The sequence below is a fragment of the Balaenoptera musculus genome, chromosome 6 (genome assembly GCF_009873245.2).
Source record: "Balaenoptera musculus isolate JJ_BM4_2016_0621 chromosome 6, mBalMus1.pri.v3, whole genome shotgun sequence".
In the NCBI taxonomy this organism is placed as follows: Eukaryota; Metazoa; Chordata; class Mammalia; order Artiodactyla; family Balaenopteridae; genus Balaenoptera; species Balaenoptera musculus.
This window is the reverse complement of record NC_045790.1, coordinates 46258267-46278830: the sequence shown is the minus strand read 5'-3', so window position 1 is coordinate 46278830 and position 20564 is coordinate 46258267. Positions and strand designations below refer to the sequence as shown.

The 20564-nt window shown below is 38.6% G+C and overlaps 1 protein-coding gene across 2 annotated transcripts in view; it reads left to right on the top strand.

Annotated features, from left to right (window-relative positions):
* FOCAD (focadhesin) overlaps window positions 1-20564 on the top strand; it is a 318822-nt gene that overhangs the window by 252416 nt on the left and 45842 nt on the right. For both annotated transcript variants that reach the window (XM_036855059.1, XM_036855060.1), the window contains exons 27-31: window positions 1162-1400; window positions 4957-5046; window positions 11060-11207; window positions 13084-13203; window positions 14741-14863. In XM_036855059.1, coding sequence (XP_036710954.1) covers window positions 1162-1400; window positions 4957-5046; window positions 11060-11207; window positions 13084-13203; window positions 14741-14863 — 720 coding nt within the window. The remainder of the gene's footprint in view (window positions 1-1161; window positions 1401-4956; window positions 5047-11059; window positions 11208-13083; window positions 13204-14740; window positions 14864-20564) is intronic.

Sequence of the window (20564 nt, the reverse complement as noted above, 5' to 3'; positions counted from 1 at the left end):
TCTTTACTAGCCAGTTCGGGGTTGCCTCTTACCTTTGTGATTCTTGCATTATTATACTTTTTCAAAGCCCTGTTTCAAAAGCTACTTTCTTTATTTCCCTTGTCTTAGCAGCTGGGTCATTTTGAGTAGTATCGTCATTGTAATAGTGCTATATTAACTTAAAGAATCCCTTAGTTCATGTTTGCTTTTTATCCTTAAAGTACTAAAGCTTGGAGAGCAAACGAGTATAGAATTAAAAACACTTTTTAATGTGTTTTGACTGCAAGGGACAACACGGCCTTTATGGTGTGTCTGAAAATTTGAAGTGGGTAATACTGAGGAATGATAAACGGTCTTTCTTCCCCACTTGAGACATATTTATAAATTATATAATGTCTGGTGGAGCTCTCTAACACAGGACTCTTGTTGAAGCTGTTCATATTCAGCTGCCCTGTCATTTTATTAGCGTTGTTATTCGTTTCTTTTCCCATAATTACATATAGGAAAGAAGCATATAGAGCTCTCCGTTTCATTTTGAATAGCTGGTTATTGCTTTGTAACCAGAGGCTTTTAGGATTTCAACTTCCTTTTTAATTAAAAGGAATTAACCCCCTGTAGGAAATAATCCATCTACTGGGAAGCGTTCCCACCAAAAATTTTGGGAGATCTGCCAATAGATCCCTGTGCCAAACTTACACTTATCCCTCTGTAACTGAACTTGAACTGCCCTCACCCTAACCCCTTTTCTTTTCTCTCCCAGAAAACTCCTGGCTTTCTGGACATTTATAATGTGGCTTGGTGGTTTCTGCAAGCTTGGATAGCTTCACTTGGGGTTTCTCATTATATACACATGTGGGCTTTGAAAACACTGATATTGTTTCAGGCTTTATAGTGAGGGAATTCACACCCTTTAAAAGGAGACACTTACAATTTGTTTTTTCAAATTTAAAAGGGTATTATTAGTCAACCGATTGCTTAGTAGCAAATTGTTTTACTAAGAGTAAGAAGGTAACCCGTAGGTAAACACAGAAATGGATTTATTTAAAAAAATTTTTTTTTGGGTGGCAAGGGTGGATTTAGGAGAAGCTTGCATTGTTGTATAGTGCTTTTGTGATAGGTGTGCGTCCTTCATGTTTTAAACAAAAGGCCAACCCCCTGTTTTCTTTCTTTGACATGTCCTAGAAATCCTATTCCGGTGAAAACACAGCTAGTGCCATTGCACGTTCTGCGGCCGCCACGGCTTTGTCTCTCCTTGTGCCAGTTTTCATTATCTCTTGCAAAGAGAAGGTTGAGGAAATCCTGAACATGCTGACTGCCAGGTTACCTGGGAAACCAAGTGCTGATGAGTCTCAAGCCGTGCAAATCCACATGGGCCTTGCTTTGGGGATGTTTCTCTCTCGCTTGTGTGAGGAGAAACTCAGGTACAGTTTATTAAAATATTCCTGTTTTTCCCCTTTGTGACTTATGTGGAGGATTTGTCCCTCTCTCTCCCCCCCTCCCCCGACTCTCTCTCTCTCTCTCTCTCTCTCTCTCTCACACACACACACACACACACACACACACACACACATTATATCTGAGCAATTCGTGGTGCTCAACTTTTTGAGATGTGCAGCTTGATCCTTTATTCTCCTTTATGAATGAATTTGTCTCTCTAAAATACCATCACATAGACATTAATGTGTTTTAAGGGTTCCTCTTTTTAAAGTGATTGATTACTTGAAAATCATTTCATGCTTAGATGAAAGCCATGTGTAATAGACATGAGGAAAGTCTAATCATATGGTGCTATAAATTTTAAAAAGCTTCTTTTTTTCCCTCTGGTTTATAAGGGTGAAAGTAATTACTTATTCTTTGTTGATATCACTATAAAACGGGAGGAAAAGATCGGGGTACCCCTGTGCCTGAGGGTGCGGGAATCACTGAATCACCTGAGAACTGCATGTACCCAGTTTTAGATATTGCTTTTATCCTGCACCCTGGCTACATTTTTGTAATCCTTAAAGAGTCTTAATCTCTGCATATTATACTGTGTGCTTTATTCAGTTTGATTGCTCATTTTTAGACTGCTAGCTTTACTCTTGAATGGAGCTAATAGAATATCAAAGACCCAGGTGGAAAATTCCACTAAATGGGAAAGTTTTCTGGTGCACGAATCTACTTTAGTTTTGTTGCTCATTATATTTATTCTTTATTTTATTACCGATCTTAGAATTTTATATATCCAGATTGATTGTACTGTGGTACAACATGAGTATTTGGGGATCATGAATATTTAGATGTCACTGATTTGGAATTTCAGCCCCATTTTCCTGCATTGGAAATAGTAGGGATTGTGGGGAGAGGCATTCTGTTCTGATGTTAGCTGTCCTTAAGCTTCCCTAGTTGGCAGAAATTGTCTGTCCAAAGGCAAGAAATGGTGTTGATGTGGGTAAATTGGGTGATATTATGCTATATTTAGATTTCTGTTTGAAACCAGTGGTTAAGTTTACATTTGTAATTTACATAGTTTTGTGCAAACATCCATATGTGAAACCTTTATGAGAACTGCTATTGATCTAGGGAAATACTGTATTTCAGATGATCATTTTCAGCCCTTGGAAACATCTGTTGGATGATTGGGAAGATTGGCTTAGTCTTTGTGATCATAAATGAAACATTTCCAGAATATTCATTTTGTTCTATTCACCAGTATTAGTACACACAGGCCTGGTTCTGGACGTGAACAAAAAGCTGCCCTTTGCATGTGAATTGACTGTTACATGTCTTGTGTGTGTGACAGAACACAAAATATTTTTATAGACTTAAAACGTGAAAGTGATTTTTTTTTCCCCTTTGCTTCTATGCTACAAATGGCGGTCTCTTCACCATCTGTGTTCATGTTCTTTCTTCAGTATCTTTTCAAGCTACTTGTTTTACAACTAAAAATGAGCCATGGCAGTTTAATTCCAGACAACTCATTTCATCCTATCCTGGCTCTGGCTCCCTCCGTCCTTAGTTTAGGAGGAGATGCTGCTGGTTTTAGGGCTTGACAAGCTTACATTTGTGGTTAATTTAATTATGCTACCTGGAGAAACCTATGGTGATTCCCCTAAAGCATCCTTTCTGGTTCCTAGGTTGCCTTCCACCCCTATCTACCCTACTGGACTTTGCACCTGCAGGAAACCCTGGGGAAGGACACCAGGAAGCTCTTCCTGAGGCGGACTGCCCACAGAATAACTGCAGATTTTAACTTTGCCATAATGATCCTGTATTTGATAGCATTCTCCTTCTGCCTGGTGTGTTAGTACTGCAGCCATTAATAGAATTATTCATGGTTCCCACCTTCCTAATTTCATAGAGCAGAGGAATCTGAAATATTTGCCTTTTAGTACTAATAAATATTTTACTAGATAATGACAGTCTCACCAGATAATGACATTTTTGGAGAAAATTTCAATTTTTCTAAAATTAAAGTAAGTGTTTTGAGGGCTACTAACTCTGAATAATCAATGACATCAAATAAGTGGCCCAAAGTGGCCTCTTAGGAGAACAGGATTAGGACAATATCTTGGTCTCAAGAATGAAAAATCACTTTGTAGAAAAGAATTTTGACATTCAATCCGTCTTTCTTTCTTTTTTTTTTTTAATTATTTGTTTTTATTTATTTATTTATGGCTGTGCTGAGTCTTCGTTTCTGTGCGAGGGCTTTCTCTAGTTGCGGCAAGCGGGGGCCGCTCTTCATCGCGGTGCGCGGGCCTCTCACTATCGCGGCCTCTCTTGTTGCGGAGCACAGGCTCCAGACGCGCAGGCTCAGTAGTTGTGGCTCACGGGCCCAGCTGCTCCGCGGCATGTGGGATCTTCCCAGACCAGGGCTCGAACCCGTGTGCCCTGCATCGGCAGGCAGATTCTCAACCACTGCACCACCAGGGAAGCCCTCTTTTTATTTTATTATTTTTTTGCTGAGGCTTATGAAAAATCTCCTGAATTTAAATTCCAGTCTAGAATTTATTCAGAAAAGTATATTATTCCAAAGCTCGCTTCTGTCATAACTCCCAGAGGATACTCATAGGATCTCTTTAGCATTTGTTTAGGATATTTAAGTACATTTTACTCCAGAGAACAACTATAATGAGACTTATTTAGTTAAAGCTATTAAAATTGTGTGTACCTGTGTGCATGTTTTCTCATTGCAAAATGTACTCCTTCACCTCAGGCAAAACCACTATAGCCTTGGTTGGAGAAGATATTATTTAAAGTGCGCTCTGGCTGGCATTCCTGGGGCTGCATTCCACTCAGCATGGTCTGAGGCAGCAGCAGGAGAGCTGACATGTAGGGACCCCTTGATAATAAAGTGTCGGTGATGAAGCCCACAACTCTGCCTGAAAAAACAGACGTAGACCTACCTTTTAAGTTTTATTTTACTCTAAAAGTCATAGTTCTCACCGAGACAATTACAAAAACCACCTCAATTACTGTATAAAGGCAGAAAAATATAGAGCTGGGTTTTTCCCCCCCTTTAAAAAAAAAAAAAGAATAGAAGTGAAAACCTCCATATTTGAGACATGAAATCAGAAGTTATAGTCTTTGCAAGAAAGATTTGGAATGATTATTGATAATATCAGCTTAATGGATTAGTAAATATTCTGAAGAAAATCACCTTAGCATTCCTAGAAATAATTTTTTGGAATTCTGAGCGTTGTTCTTATTTTTCAGTGATTTTAAAATTTGAATGAGCTGAGAAAATGCAAAAGTAGCAGTTTTAGGGTTTATTGGTTTGCAAGTGATTATAATGTACGGAAACCCAATTATTGAATAAATTCTCTGACTCAGTTTCTCTGTCTACAAAATATATGTGAATCATATTTGCTACTTTTATATATTTTTTAAAGAAATGCATTTTCAACAAAATATTGAGAGCAAAATATTACATAGTAAATATTTTGGACAGTTGAATGATTTTAAATAATTCATTTTTCCCTCTTGGTCTTTACCCAGTGATATATCTGGCCAACAGATGAACCTTCTTCTGATGAAGTCTTTGGATGCCCTGGAAAACTGCTGCTTTGACACTAGTCTTGAATACAAGTATGTTGATTCCATTCCCTCTCTGATACTAAGAGATTGGTTCTTTCTTTGCCATAAATTTTACATTCTATGGTGAAGTATTTGTAGGACCTGGTCTTGAATTCCTTTGTGTAGAGATTTCAGTAATAATAAAAAAATCTGTAATTAAAGCTTACTTGTTCTGAAACCCATGTTTCAGAAATAGGCGGTTTGTTTCCATACAAAGCAACAAATGTCATTTTGTGGCTGTCGTTAAGTTACCCATACCTTAGATTCTGTCTTGTACTTTACCATATGAGGCGTCTATCTGGGGACTTGTATGTATGACAACCTTTTTAAAATCTGTTGAAAATATTCTTTCAATTTGATTTGACTAAGAGAGTCTTTGACTCATGATTTGGATTTCCCTATGAAATCCAATGTCAGAGGAATCAAAATAGAAACAAGCAGAGGTTACACCAGAGGTTCCCAACCTCCTCAATATTAGTAGATCCCTTCTCCCCCCAAACTTCATGCTTTTAAAATATTTTGTCTGTTAAACTAAGTATCATAAGAGTTAATTTATTTTCTCATTCCAGTCATGAAAAACAACAAAAACAAAAAGGAATAATCAGAAAATACAATACAAAATGGTGTTAAACATACTTATTTAGTGAGACATTGAATGTTTTAACATTCTTTATTATTTATTATTAACATGTGGCTTGTGTGGGAAAACATTGTTTTATTAGGCCTTCTGAAATATTGACACCATTGAGAACCTGGATTGTACCTTTTTGGACTTCCCTATATTTTGGGACTTCAGATTTGGATCTTCTGGCATTGAAGTTACTAGGAAACTCAACAGAGTATAAGCACTAACCTCCAATTTATTAACTCATTTACTTCATGCTATTATGGGCACTGTTCAAATATGAGTTAAATCAGTGTTTACCAAAAAAATCAGTGTTTAAATTTCTGGCCTTTAGGAACTTATGATGTAAAGTTACATTCATGGATGTAGCCTGTTAAGTTCAGACTAACAAAAACATAAATGGTAGAAGTACTGCAAGTATCATGTATTTCATCATGTGTAAATAAAGTCAGATCTTCACTTAGTAGGTGGTAGTTATGAGATCTTTCACATGCAGGCTAAGGTTGGATAAGAACGCTTGAAACGCACCCACTTTATCACACTTTAAAGTTGAACACGTCAGAGATGAAATGACATGTGAAGAGTGTGGTTTTGAGTATGGGCGAAGAAAGAGTTCGGTGGCATGATTCAAGTCTCTTAAATTTAGAAAATGATTAATGGAAGGGATAGGGTCATTTAACTGTTTGGGGGGCTGGTGAACAGTTGAGTTTTTTGAGCCTAATTCATGTGTTGGTGGTGCTGCCTTTTACAGCCAAGGAGTAAGGTAAGTTTCTGTCCTTTCCTCTCCCCTCTCCCCCTCTTCCTTCTTTCTCCTGCCTTCCCACAAAGGTGTCCAACATATCTGTAGCTCAGGGTATTATAAAGCTGGGGAGAAAATTGTGCTAACATGCTGCACACTTTCAGCCAGCTGGAACAATCAGGAGTGACTCTCACATATCAGCTCCATGAGTTTGCAGGAAGGTTGTTTGAGTGAAGGGAGGGCCATGCGGATAATTGAATTATCCAAAGTATGGGCATTTATGCATTTACAACCTTCATATGTCTAAGCATATGTAACTTTAAAATTAACTTTTTATATTAACAAGGTTCGTGTTTCTTCATTCTTACCTTCTTTCGTGATTCTTACCTTCTTAATAAGCAAATGTGTTTGGGAGAAGGAAAGGTGGGCCTCCGTAGGGGATTGAGCCTACAGATTCAAGTAGGATAGGGTCATCAGAAATTTCCTGTCCGTTTAGTAAAATCTTGCTCGCCTTTCGGCACCAATTAAAAGCCCAGGTCCTTCAAGAAACCCTCCCTCTATTCTCTCCAAACTCTGTTTTTCCTAGTTAATGAGGTTTAGTATTTTGTCATTTCTAATGCTTTGTGGGTGTCCACGCTTAGGTAGTTCTCTCTTTGGTTTTGGGTTCCACTAATACTTACTGAGCAGCACCGTATTTTGCTAGGCCTTTTCACATCCGTTTCTCATGTAATTAAGCCCTGATTACAACCTAAATATTGATACTAAAGCAGGAGTCACCATCACTTCAGTTTACAGATGAAGAACGTGAGTCTCAAATAGGAGACTGGTTCAGGGTCACGCACTAAGTGGCAGAGCCAGGAGAGAAACCTAGGTAGTCTGTCTTCAAAGCCAGCTTGCTTTCTCTTGCTTAGCACAGCATGGAGAACACATTTCAGTAGAAAGAAAGCAGTTTGACACTTGACAGTGTGGTGTTGATTATTTTTTCTGACATGTGGATGTTGCCTATCATTAAAAGCAGAAGAGAGATTCTAACTCGGCCCAGACCTGGTTCATAGCATAAAGTATTCCCCCCATCCAATGAGCTTGCAGGAGTCCGGGGCAGTCCTCTCTCACCTGAAATATCGGAGGCGTTACCCAAAGGTAGTTAATAGATCTGGGAGCATGCTACCTCAAGTGATAGAATTCACCCACAGCAAATTTACCACGCTTCCTTGGTTTAATGGATGTGTCCCTGCTGAGAGAACCGAGCACCTGGTCTGGTGTTTGGGGTCCTATCACTTACATTTTGCTGCCATCTAGTGGTACTTATTACACCATTTCAATCTTCACAGCCATAACTAGTCATGTTATCCATCAATGACCTGAGCATTGGTTAATTACTGTTGAGCTTTCACAAATATGATAACATTTGTATAGCACTTTGTAAAGGGCAAAGCACTATACAAATGTTAACTGTTATTAGAACTAATTATTAGATGGCCTACTACTTAATCTGCAGAATAGCCTACAATAAACTAGGGAATTTAAGATTCATCTCTGGTTAATTTTAGAAAAATATATCATGTCCCAGTTGATATAGCAACACACATATCAGAATTATGAGCATAGCTTTTAAGACTCAGAATTTCCTTTGCCAGTGATATTTTAATACACATGGATAAGAGATTCAAATAAGTAATGACATAATGGGGCATATCATCCTCTTTATCATTTGTTAGTATTCTTATAGGAGATTTATGTTAGCAATTCCAAAACCTCAATTTTATATCTAACACAATTTATTTCATCTGTTCAGGACACCAACACTTAAGTCCTTTTTGTTTTCAATGGACAGAAAGATGTGAAAGCTATCTCTGCCCAAGTTATTCTTGGTTTAGAGCTGGTAGAACAGTGAAGCTAGAATGAGGAAAATGTGTAGAAATGCTGAACTAAGCGCCAGAAGAATCTTTAAGACTTAGGACAAAAGATACACACATTAAAATGTAGAAGATTTGGAAGTCAGAAGGAAACATCAGGAATGAAGCTTTAGGACTACCTTCTTGGTACATGCTGGAACAAATTAGACAAAGTAGAAAGAAACAGTTCAGATGGTCAATAGATGCATACAATCTAACATACTTTTATTGGCACCCATATGTACTTAGTTAGACTATATATTCGTATATCATAACAGTCAGCTAATAACCAAATGAATAGAATCGTTGGTGACTGTTAACCTTGCCCAAGAATAATTCTGCTGTGATAATTTTAGGTAAATGTAAACTAGACACTGGGATGTCTTTTTCTAGACCTTTGTGCCCATGTGCCTTGAGATGGTGAAAGAGGAGCTTCAGTCCAGCGGATAGAGATTTTTGTGTGCCCAGAATAGCCAGAAAAGCAAGACCTGTCTATTATTTGAAAAAGATGAACCCCAGTAGTTAAGTGAGCTTTGAGAAGAATCTTTTTTCCTCATAAACCTGACACCTCTTTCTTAAATTAGTCTAGCAAAAAATAGAAATCGAGTTTTCTTGATTGAATCTTGGATGATATATTCAGTGAATTTTACCACTCATAAATTTTGCCTCCAACTGAACATGAAAATCAAGCCTTGGGTTTTTTTGGGGGGGTTTCCCCCCTATAGATTTTCTCTCCACTTTAGATTCTCTTGAAACTAAAGAGAATTTGGTCAGTTCTTCGGCATTCAATAAATGTTGGTTGAATGCCTCTCCCTGTCAAGCAGTGTTACTAGGTGCCACAAATACTGTGGTGAGGAAAAAACAGAAAAGGTACCTGCCCTCATGGAGCTTGCAAGCTAGTGAAGGACGTGGTCAGTAATCAAATCAGTTCCCAGATAATCTTCATCGGAGTGTATCATTAAAATTGTCTGAAGTAAATTAGTACAAGGTACTATGGGAAAATACTAAGGAGGTTCCCTGCTGGGCCAGGGCAGGTATCCCTGAGGAAATAACATGTGAAATCCTAAGCATAAATAGCAGTTACATAGTTAAAGAGGGAGCAAAAGTTAAATTTTAAAGTATTAAATGATATTTGTCTAACAATATCTTTGGTCTAATTTCAGGTTTTCATATGCATCAATATAGAAAGATGGCCAAAAAAAAACCTTTCCTGTAGAGTCTAAATGAAAACAAAGACTTTAAATCCATTCTAATCAGCAGTAGGCTTTCCTCTTTCAGAAATGTGATTTGTCTCAAAAGCACACAATGTTCAGATGTTAGATGCTGATTTAACTCATTGAAATATGCATTATGCTAGTTGAGCTGGTTGTTAAGTTCATGTAAGCGGGAACAGCAGTTCTGCCTGACTTGGATTATTGCTGCAGTAGCTTCCTGACAAAGGATTTTCTAATGCCAGATTTTTGTGCAATAGAACCTAGGAAAACACACCTGAGACGTTGCCTTCTCATAAGCATTCCATCATGGCATCACACAGGGTGCCGGGAGGGGCCTGGGTTTGGCAGTTGAAACAGAAGGCTGGAAATCAAAAAGCCCTGTCTTCTGTCCATGCTCTGCTGGAAACTCTCTGCATGACCTTGAGCAAATCCTGTAGCCTCTCCATCCTCTCGGGTATCTCTTATCGGATGTGGAAGCTCCGTTGGCACAGAGGTGTCAGGGGAAGTAACTAACATGTTCAAGAAACTATGTGAAGGTCTTGACGCCAGCCAAAGCGATAGATGCTATATAAGAGCAAAATGACATAACATACGGGCATTGAAATATGTTATTGGAGAAATGCCCTGGAATGTCTTCTTAAGCAGTAGATATCAGGAAGAGAGGCAAGCCAAACCAGAGTGAGGATGATTTCTGAAAAAGTCAGCATTTCCTCAACTTGAAAAACAACAATGATGGTAAAAACTTTTTCAAAAGAGTAAAAAATTACCCCCAAGCCACATTTATCCTATCACACTAACTAGAAGTTTTCTGGAAGAAAAATTCTTTTCTTTAAATGGATATGTATTCTTTCAGGAGAACTGGGGCACAAAGCCCAAGATTCCAATTGAATTGTCACATGGGGTAACTTTTGACAAGCCTGTCATTTGTCCATTTTCTCTTCTGACCCAGTGGTACTCGGAGGGATCAGAGGGGAGAAGAGGATTAATGTCATTGTGCACAGACAAATACACAGTTTCTTTGAGACAGAAATTCCACTTGTTGAAGTTGACTAGGAAACATGAAGCACTTAGCAGTACCTCGTAATTATGCCTTGCATTTATCTGCCCCTCCTCCCCCCGTTATTAGTCAGATGGCCTCAGCTCATATCCTGAAATTTAGGCTTTTCTCTCCTTATGCAGTTAATCATAGTGCACTCAGCATGATTGGGGGGGGGGGGCAGTCAGTGGAGAGAGGACCACAGCATTTCTCTAAGTGCAGGAATAGAACTGGTTTGACTAATTTTTATGCCTCCTTCTCTTACAGAGTTTAAGTCAAACTATTTCATGTATTTATTTGTTTTCTCCATTGGGTACATAGCACTGGCATGGGCCACGGACACATTTTGATTGGGGGGGGGGGGTTGGTCATGGAATACACCTGTACACCAGGCAGCAGAATTAGAATCCAGCCATCTTACCTCGGGCTGTAGAGCACTGGTAACTCCCATGATAAGTGAACAGCAGTGGCGTGGATTTCTTACGATTTTTCACTCATCTTTTTTTGGCATCCAAGCACGGGCTGTATACTGGGAGTTGGACTTGTCCTGTCCCTCATGAGCCACAGCAGCCGAACAGAGTCGCGAGTTCACGTGGCGGCCTCGCTTCGGAAGCTCTCCGTGTACCTAGATGACAGCGGGGGCCAGAGCAGAACCTTTCAGGAGGTAGGAGACCAACATTCCAGTTTCCTTCCCTCTGCTGGCTTTTGTTTTCCTCTCGCTGCTTATTTTCTACTTCTCCTGTTTTGGTAACTCTGAAATTAAATCCTTCTTCAGTTTCAGCTGGGCTAAGGAGAAAATCTGAGTGGCAAACAACCTACAGTAGATCATAAGGTTTTCAAATAGTGCAGCTATTTAAATCAACTTAGACTTACATGTGGCATATGAGAGCCTTTAGTGAATACAAAAGCCTAACTCAGCATCACTAGAAGGCAGTTTCTAAGAAGAGCTGCAATTTCTGGAGGAAGGTTAAATGGAGATTTTTTAGAATTAGGCTCCGTCCAAGTATAACTTTAAGAAATGGCAGGAATAAGCTTAAGAAACTGCGGATCGAAAAGGCATTTGATTTTTTTTTAATGTCAGTAAGCATGAAAAATTATTGAGGAAATTCCCTTTACCACACATAATGAAAAGATTTTTCTGTGATGGTGCAAAAATATGCAGAATTGGGATCCTGGGCTCTGGTCTGTGTGTTGACTGCGTCGAGCAGGACGTCTGAGGCCTGTGTGTCTGTGAGCCCAGGTGAAGCCACGCCGCTGTGGGGCTCTTCTCTCTGGGAGGAGCCTGGGCCGACCTCTTGGCCTCACCAGATTCCCCCTCTCATTAGAGCAGATCCTATTTTCCCCCGGCCTGCCCACGAGCTATTGATGAGCACATAATGGCTGCTGTGTTTCCCCGCTCAGCTCCTCTGCTTTCAGCAATAGGACTTGTTGAATCAGTGAATTTCTTTGGGGCACAGAGGGTTGCAGTTTTGTTCTAAGACATGCACCACATTTCCATTTTTAAAGCAGTGCAGCTCACAGTTGGAAAGTACATATTTTTTTTTGTTAAGCCGAAGGAGAAAATGTTACAACCACGGAGCAATTTGATTAATAAATGAAAGCAAGGCTTTTATAATTGATGCATCTGTCTGCCTTGATGGTTTGATTTAGAAGGCCTCGAGCAAGCAGTTTTGGTTGTTCCTCCCCTCTGATTTTTATTATCCAATTTCTACCTTAGAAACTGCCTCTTTTTTTCATGTTGTATCAGTCAGTGTGAGGAGTTGAACATTTCTACTTTGTCTTAACAGCATCTTTGTTGAGGAAGGGATTCATCATGAAAATGCAAGGTAGCAGGGAGGGATGAATAACCTTGATTTGGAAAAATGGAAACTCAAATAGTTGGAGTGACTTGCTTAAAGTTACTTAGCCAGTCAGTGGTCAATTTGGGATATACACTCAAGTATTGTTTCTACTCCCAACATTTTTAAAAAATTTATAATTTGTTCATTTATTCATCTATTTATTCATTTGCTTATTAAAACCACACCAGTGCTCTGAAGTGAGTAGTATTATCCCTATTTTACACAATTTATCTGACTCTAAAACCCACATTCCTCATCCGTCATGCTTCACTACTTCTACTAGGGAATCTTAATGTAGCAGCGTTTCACTGCTTTGAATTTCCTCTCTGGTTTGGCCTTGGATCAGAGCACATGGGCATTAGTAGTGTCCACTGGTGATGAAAATCTACTTCTACTGTTGAGGGAACTTTTTGATTTAGCGTCTAAAGACCCGGGTTTGAATCTCGCCTCTGTCACTTGCTAGCTATGTGTAATTGAGCCTCGAAGATTTTATCCAGAAAGTAGCCATAATGACCCCCATCTCATAATATTGTTATGAAGTATAAGTTAGGCAGCAAAACAATGCCCGGTCTATAGTGGGTATACTCGAATCCAATCCTTATCCCAGGGATAAGTTTCACAAAATATTTGTGTCAACTAAACCTTGTTCTTTTATTTCCCCTCACGAAGACACGTGTTTCTGCTCTCTTTTCTTCTCAGGTCCTTGCCTATACCCTCAGCTGTGTATGTACATCTGCATTCAGTGCCGGAATTATTGAGGCTGTGGAGGCTGAAGATATTATGAATAAGCTTCGACTGTTAGTGGAGAACAACCAGCAGGTTGGAATTTCTGGTTATTTCTCAGTGGGTCTCAGGCTGCTGCCAAGTCCTAATTCTAATTTACTCTGAATTAGACTATAATGTGGTATGTTTTGTGCCCAGAACTGAGGAACTTCTAACTCTTGTCTTGTCCACAGCTATAGCCAGTATTCACAGACATCTTTTTCTCTCTTTATCCCCTATAGACGTTTTTTCTTTTTTGGTCTGAGTACGAAAGTCTTTTCTGTCTCTCCAGCTATTGCTCTGTATTTATAAAATCTTAAAACACGTGGCTAGGGAATATAAGAGTTATGTAAGCCTAGAAACAAAAATTCGTAACGATAGGAATACATAGAGTAATCTGATAAAGTAAAGCCTCAGCAAGTTCAAGGCAGAGAAACTCTGCTCATGGCTAAATATATAGGAAAATTTAGATTCCTGCAATTTAAATGAAATACCCTTAAAATATTCCCTCTGAAATATTAGTCAGCCTTCAAAAGGAAGAAAATTCTGACATACACTATGACATGGATAACCTCAAGGATGTTATGCTAAGTGAAATAGGCCCGTCACAAAAAGACAAACACTGTATGATTCTGTTTATATGAGGTATTTAGAGCTGTCAAAAGCATAGAGACAGAAAGTGGAATGGTGGTTGCCAGGGGCTGAGGGAGGGGGAATGGGGAATTATTGTTTAATGGGTACAGAATTTCAGTTTTGCAAGATGAAAAGAGTTCTAAAGATGGATGGGAGTGATGGTTGCACAGCATTATGAATGTACTTCATACCACTGAACTGTACACTTAAAAATGGTTAAGATGGTAAATTTTATGTTATGTTTATTTTACCATAATTAAAAAAAATTGAAACAAAAATGTTCCCTCTGATCACACAGGCTCTAGAATTCCCCTGTTTGTATTTTGTTTGCTCAGTTCTTTGTTTTTTAGATTTCTCCAAAGTCTTAATATTGGCCATAATGGGTTACTGCAGGATTCAGTCCAGGTTTTAAGCCTGTGTTGTATTGTATTGTTATTATTTTATGGTTGTATGCCTGCTCACTTACAGTCAGAATAGATTTTGCATTGTGAATCAACTATACTTCAATAAAAAATAAAATTAAATTAATGTAAAATCAGAAAAAAAAGAGTAGATTTTGCAAACACCAAAATATAGAAGTTTGCATATGCTATGCTCATTATAGGATATTTTCTCCTCTTGTTTGGGGGATGACTGGGCTTGGGTGATTTACCTTGGTGTTTTCACCCTAACCCCCTTCTTAGAATTTGGATTGTTTGACCCAAGTCAATCAGTAGTGTAGTATTCTTTTCCTAAAATAAACCACTCACTGAAGCCGGATTCCATACAATTAGACTGCAGTTTCTGTTGCAGACCGGTGTAGATTTTAAAAATCTGCAAATCTGTGATTTTTCAGATGGCAACAGAATGTGTCTATAGGAAAGGGAGCCCTTAAATGTGCTTGTTTTGCTGTATATGAACATTCCTGATCTGTGCCATTCTTCTTTTTTTCTTACCTCTTCTTTTAATTTATTTTTAACAGACTTCAGGTTTTGCCCTGGCGTTAGGAAACATAGTTCATGGTTTGTCTGTGTGTGGACATGGAAAAGCTGAAGACCTGGGCAACAAACTGCTCCCTGCCTGGATCAGAATTGTTCTAACAGAGGTAGAAGGACCTCCTGCATGTTATTTTATATTTTTATAAAGGAAAAAGAGCTACTTTATTGGACCATTTATAGGTGCTGCCAAGATATATAGCTTAACCATAAAAGAATAGGCAATTTCAAATGAAAGAGACACATGTACTTTTTTTTCCTTTTTAATTTAATTTTATTATTATTTTTTATACAGCAGGTTCTTATTAGTTATCTATTTTATACATATTAGTGTATACATGTCCATCCCAATCTCCCAATTCATCCCACCTCCACCACTACCACCCGCTCCCCCCCTTGGTGTCCATACATTTGTTCTCTACATCTGTGTCTCTATTTCTGCCCTGCAAACCGGTTCATCTGTACCATTTTTCTAGATTCCGCATATATGCATTAATATACGATATTTGTTTTTCTCTTTCTGACTTACTTCACTCTGTATGACAGTCTCTAGGTCCATCCACGTCTCTACAAATGACCCAATTTTGTCCGTTTTTATGGCTGAGTAATATTCCATTGTTTATATGTACCACATCTTCTTTATCCATTCGTCTGTTGATGAGCATTTAGGTTGCTTCCATGACCTTGCTGTTGTAAATAGTGCTGCAATGAACATTGGGGTGCATGTGTCTTTTTGAATTATGGTTTTCTCTGGGTATATGCCCAGTAGTGGGATTGCTGGGTCATATGGTAATTCTATTTTTAGTTTTTTAAGGAACCTCCATATTGTTCTCCATAGTGGCTGTATCAATTTACATTCCCACCAACAGTGCAAGAGGGTTCCCTTTTCTCCACACCCTCTCCAGCATTTGTTGTTTGTAGATTTTCTGATGATGCCCATTCTAACCGGTGTGAGGTGATACCTCATTGTAGTTTTGATTTGCATCTCTCTAATAACTAGAGATGTTAGGCAGCTTTTCATGTTCTTCTTGGCCATCTGTATATCTTCTTCGGAGAAGTGTCTATTTAGGTCTTCTGCCCATTTTTTTGATTGGGTTGTTTGTTTTCTTAATATTGAGCAGCATGAGCTGTTTATATATTTAGGAGATTAATCCTTTGTACGTTGATTCGTTTGCAAATATTTTCTCCCATTCTGAGGGTTGTCTTTTCGTCTTGGTTATAGTTTCCTTTGCTGTGCAAAAGCTTTTAAGTTTCATTAGGTCCCATTTGCTTATTTTTGTTTTTATTTCCATTACTTTAGGAGGTGGGTCAAAAAAGATCTTGCTGTGATTTATGTCAAAGAGTGTTCTTCCTATGTTTTCCTCTGAGAGGTTTATAGTGTCTGGTCTTACATTTAGGTCTCGAATCCATTTTGAGTTTATTTCTGTGTATGGTGTTAGGGAGTGTTCTAATTTCATTCTTTTACATGTACCTGTCCAGTTTTCCCAACACCACTTACTGAAGAGACTGTCTTTTCTCCATTGTATATCCTTGCCTCCTTTGTCATAGATTAGTTGACCATAGGTGTGTGAGTTTATCTCTGGTCTTTCTATCCTGTTCCATTGATCTATATTTCTGTTTTTGTGCCAGTGCCATATTGTCTTGATGACTGTAGCTTTGTAGTATAGTCTTAAGTCACAGAGTCTGATTCCTCCAGCTCCGTTTTTTTCCCTCAAGATTGCTTTGGCTATTCAGGGTGTTTTGTGTCTCCATACAAATTTTAAGATTTTTTGTTCTAGTTCTGTAAAAAATGCCGTTGGTAATTTGATAGGGATTGCATTGAATCTGTAGATTGCTTTGGGTAGTATAGTCGTTTTCACAATATTGATTCTTCCAATCCAAGAACATGGTATAGCTCTCCATCTGTTTGTGTCATCTTTGATTTCTTTCATCAGTGTCTTATAGTTTTCTGAGTACAGGTCTTTTACCTCCTTAGGTAGGTTTATTCCTAGGTATTTTATTCTTTTTGTTGAAATGGTGAATGGGATTGTTTCCTTAATTTCTCTTTCTGATCTTTCATTGTTAGTGTATAGGAATGCAAGAGATTTCTGTGTATTAATTTTGTATCCTGCAACTTTACCAAATTCATTGATTAGCTCTAGTTTTTGCTGGCATCTTTAGGATTATCTGTGTACAGTATCGTGTCATCTGAAAAGAGTGACAATTTTACTTCTTCTTTTCCAATTTGTATTCCTTTTATTTCTTTTCTTCTCTGATTGCCGTGGCTAGGACTTGCAAAACATAAAAATACATGGTTTTTATTCTTCCATTTGTTAATATGGTGTATCACATTGATTTGCGTATATTGAAGAATCCTTTCATCCTTGGGATAAATCCCACTTGGTCATGGTGTATGATCCTTTTAATGTGCTGCTGGATTCTGTTTGCTAGTATTTTGTTGAGGATTTTTGCATCTATATTCATCAGTGATATTTGTCTGTAATTTTCTTTTGTTGTAGTATCTTTGCCTGGTTTTGGTAACAGGGTGATGGTGGCCTCATGGAATGAGTTTAGTAGTGTTCCTTCCTCTGCAATTTTTTGGAAGAGTTTGAGAAGGATGGGTGTTAGCTCTTCTCTAAATGTTTGATAGAATTCACCTGTGAAGTCATCTGGTCCTGGACTTTTGTTTGTTGGAAGATTTTTAATCACAGTTTCAATTTCATTCCTTGTGATTGGTCTGTTCATATTTTCTATTTCTTCCTGGTTCAGTCTTGGAAGGTTAACCTTTCTTAGAATTTGTCCATTTCTTCCAGGTTGTCCATTTTATTGGCATAGAGTTGCTTGTAGTAGTCTCTTATGATGCTTGGTATTTCCTGCAGTGTCTGTTGTAACTTCTCCTTTTTCATTTCTAATTTTATTGATTTGAGTCCTCTCCCTCTTTTTCTTGATGAGTCTGGCTAATGGTTTATCAATTTTGTTTATCTTCTCAAAGTATCAGCTGTTAGTTTTATTGATCTTTGCTATTGTTTTCTTTGTTTGTATTTCATTTATTTCTGCTCTGAACTTTATGATTTCTTTCCTTCTGCTAACTTTGGGTTTTGTTTGTTCTTCTTTCTCTAGTTGCTTTAGGTGTATGGTTAGATTGTTTATTTGAGATTTTTCTTGTTTCTTGACGTAGGCTTGTATTGCTATAAACTTCCCTCTTAGAACTGCTTTTGCTGCATCCCATAGGTTTTGGATTTTCATTGTCAAAACGAAACACGTTGTCGTGTTTTCGTTGTCATTTGTCTCTAGATATTTTTTGATTTCCTCTTTGATTTCTTCAGTGATCTCTTGATTATTAAGTAACATATTGTTTAGCCTCTATGTGTTTGTGTTTTTTTACGTTTTTTTCCCTGTAATTGATTTCTAATCTCATAGCATGTGGTCAGAAAAGATGCTTGTTATGATTTTAATTTTCTTAAATTTACTGAGGCTTGATTTGTGACCCAAGATGTGATCTATCCTGGAGAATGTTCTGTGTGCACTTGAGAAGAAAGTGTAATCTGCTGTTTTCAGATGGAATGTCCTATAAATATCGATTAAATCTATCTGGTCTTTTGTGTCATTTAAAGCTTGTGTTTCCTTATTAATTTTCTGTCTGGGTGATCTGTCCATTGGTGTAAGTGAGGTGATAAAGTCCCCCTCTATTATTGTGTTACTGTCAGTTTCTCCTTTTATGGCTGTTAGCATTTGCCTTATCTATTGAGGTGGTCCTATGTTGGGTGCATATATATTTATAATTGTTATATCTTCTTCTTGGATCGATCCCTTGATCAGTATGTAGTGTCCTTCCTTGTCTCTTGTAACAGTCTTTATTTTAAAGTCTATTTTATCTGATATGAGTATTGCTACTCCAGCTTTCTTTTGATTTCCATTTGCATGGAATATCCTTTTCCATTCCCTCACTTTCAGTCGGTATGTGTCCCTAGGTCTGAAGTGGGTCTCTTGTATACAGCATATATACGGATTGTGCTTTTGTATCCATTCAGCAAGGCTGTGTCTTTTGGTTGGAGCATTTAATCCATTCACATTTAAGGTAATTGTTGATATGTATGTTCCTATTACCATTTTCTTAATTGTTTTGGGTCTTGTCTTTGTAGGTTCTTTTTTCTCTTGTGTTTCCCAAGAAACACTGCTTAGAGAAGTTAGAGCAGTTCCTTTAGCATTTGTTGTAGAGCTGGTTTGGTGGTGCTGAATTTCTTAGCTTTTGTTTGTCTGTAAAGCTTTTGATTTCTCTGTCAAATCTGAATGAGATCCTTGCTGGGTAGAGTAATCTTGGTTGTAGTTTCTTCCCTTTCATCACTTTAAATATATCGTGCCACTCCTTTCTGCCTTGTAGAGTTTCTGCTGAGAAGTCAGCTGTTAACCTCATGGGGGTTCCCTTGTATGTTATTTGTTGTTTTTCCCTTGTCACTTTTAATAATTTTTCTCTGTCTTTAATTTTTGTCCATTTGATTACTATGTGTCTCAGCATGTTTCTCCTTGGGTTTATCCTGCCTGGGACTCTCTGCGTTTCCTGGACTTGGGTGTCTATTTACTTTCCCATGTTAGGGAAGTTTTTGACTATAATCTCTTCAAATATTTTCTCGGGTTCTTTCTCTCTCTCTTCTCCTTCTGAGACCCCTGTAATGTGAACGTTGTTGCATTTAATGTTGTCCCAGAGGTCTCTTAGGCTTTCTTCATTTTTTCATTCTTTCTTCTTTATTCTGTTCTGCAGCAGTGAATTCCAGCATTCTATCTTCCAGGTCACTTATCTGTTCTTCTGCCTCAGTTATTCTGCTATTGATTCCTTCTAGTGTATTTTTCATTTCAGTTATTGTATTGTTCATCTCTGTTTGTTCTTTAATTCTTCTAGGTGTTTGTTCTTTAATTCTCCTAGGTCTTTGTTAAACGTTTCTTGCAAGTTCTCGATTTTTGCCTCCATTCTTTTTCCGAGGTCCTGGATCATCTTCACTATCATTATTCTGAATTCTTTTTCTGGTAGGTTACCTTTCTCCACTTCATTTAGTTGTTTTTCTGGGGTTTTATCTTGTTCCTTCATCTGGTACATAGCCCTCTGCCTTTTCATCTTGTCTATCGTTCTGTGAATGTGGTTTTCATTCCACAGGCTGCTGGATTGTAGTTCTTTGTGCTTCTGCTGTCTGCCCTCTGGTGGATGAGGCTATCTAAGAGGCTTGTGCAAGCTTCCTGATGGGAGGGACTGGTGGTGGGTAGAGCTGGGTGTTGCTCTGGTGGCAGAGCTCAGAAAAACTTTAATCCAATTGTCTGCTGTTGGGTGGGGCTGAGTTCCCTCCCTGTTGTTTGTTTGGCCTGAGGTGACTCAGCGCTGGAGGCTACAGGCTCTTTGGTGGGGCTCATGGTGGACTCTGAAAGGGCTCATGCCAAGGAGTACTTCCCAGAACTTCTGCTGCCAGTGTCCTTGTCCCCATGGTGAGCCACAGCCACCTCCTGCCTCTGCAGGAGACTCTCCAACACTAGCTGTTAGGTCTGGTTCAGTCTCCTATGGGGTCACTGCTCCTTCTCCCTGGGTCCTGATGCGCACACTACGTTGTGTGTGCCCTCCAAGAGTGGAGTCTTTGTTTTCCCCAGTCCTGTCGAAGTCCTGCAATGAAATCCTGCTGGCCTTCAAAGTCTGATTCTCTGGGAATTCCTCCTCCCGTTGCCAGACCCCCAGGTTGGGAAGCCTGACGTGGGGCTCAGAAACTTCACTCCATTGGGTGGACTTCTGTGTTATAATTGTTCTCCAGTTTGTGAGTCACCCACCCAGCAGTTACGGGATCTGATTTTATT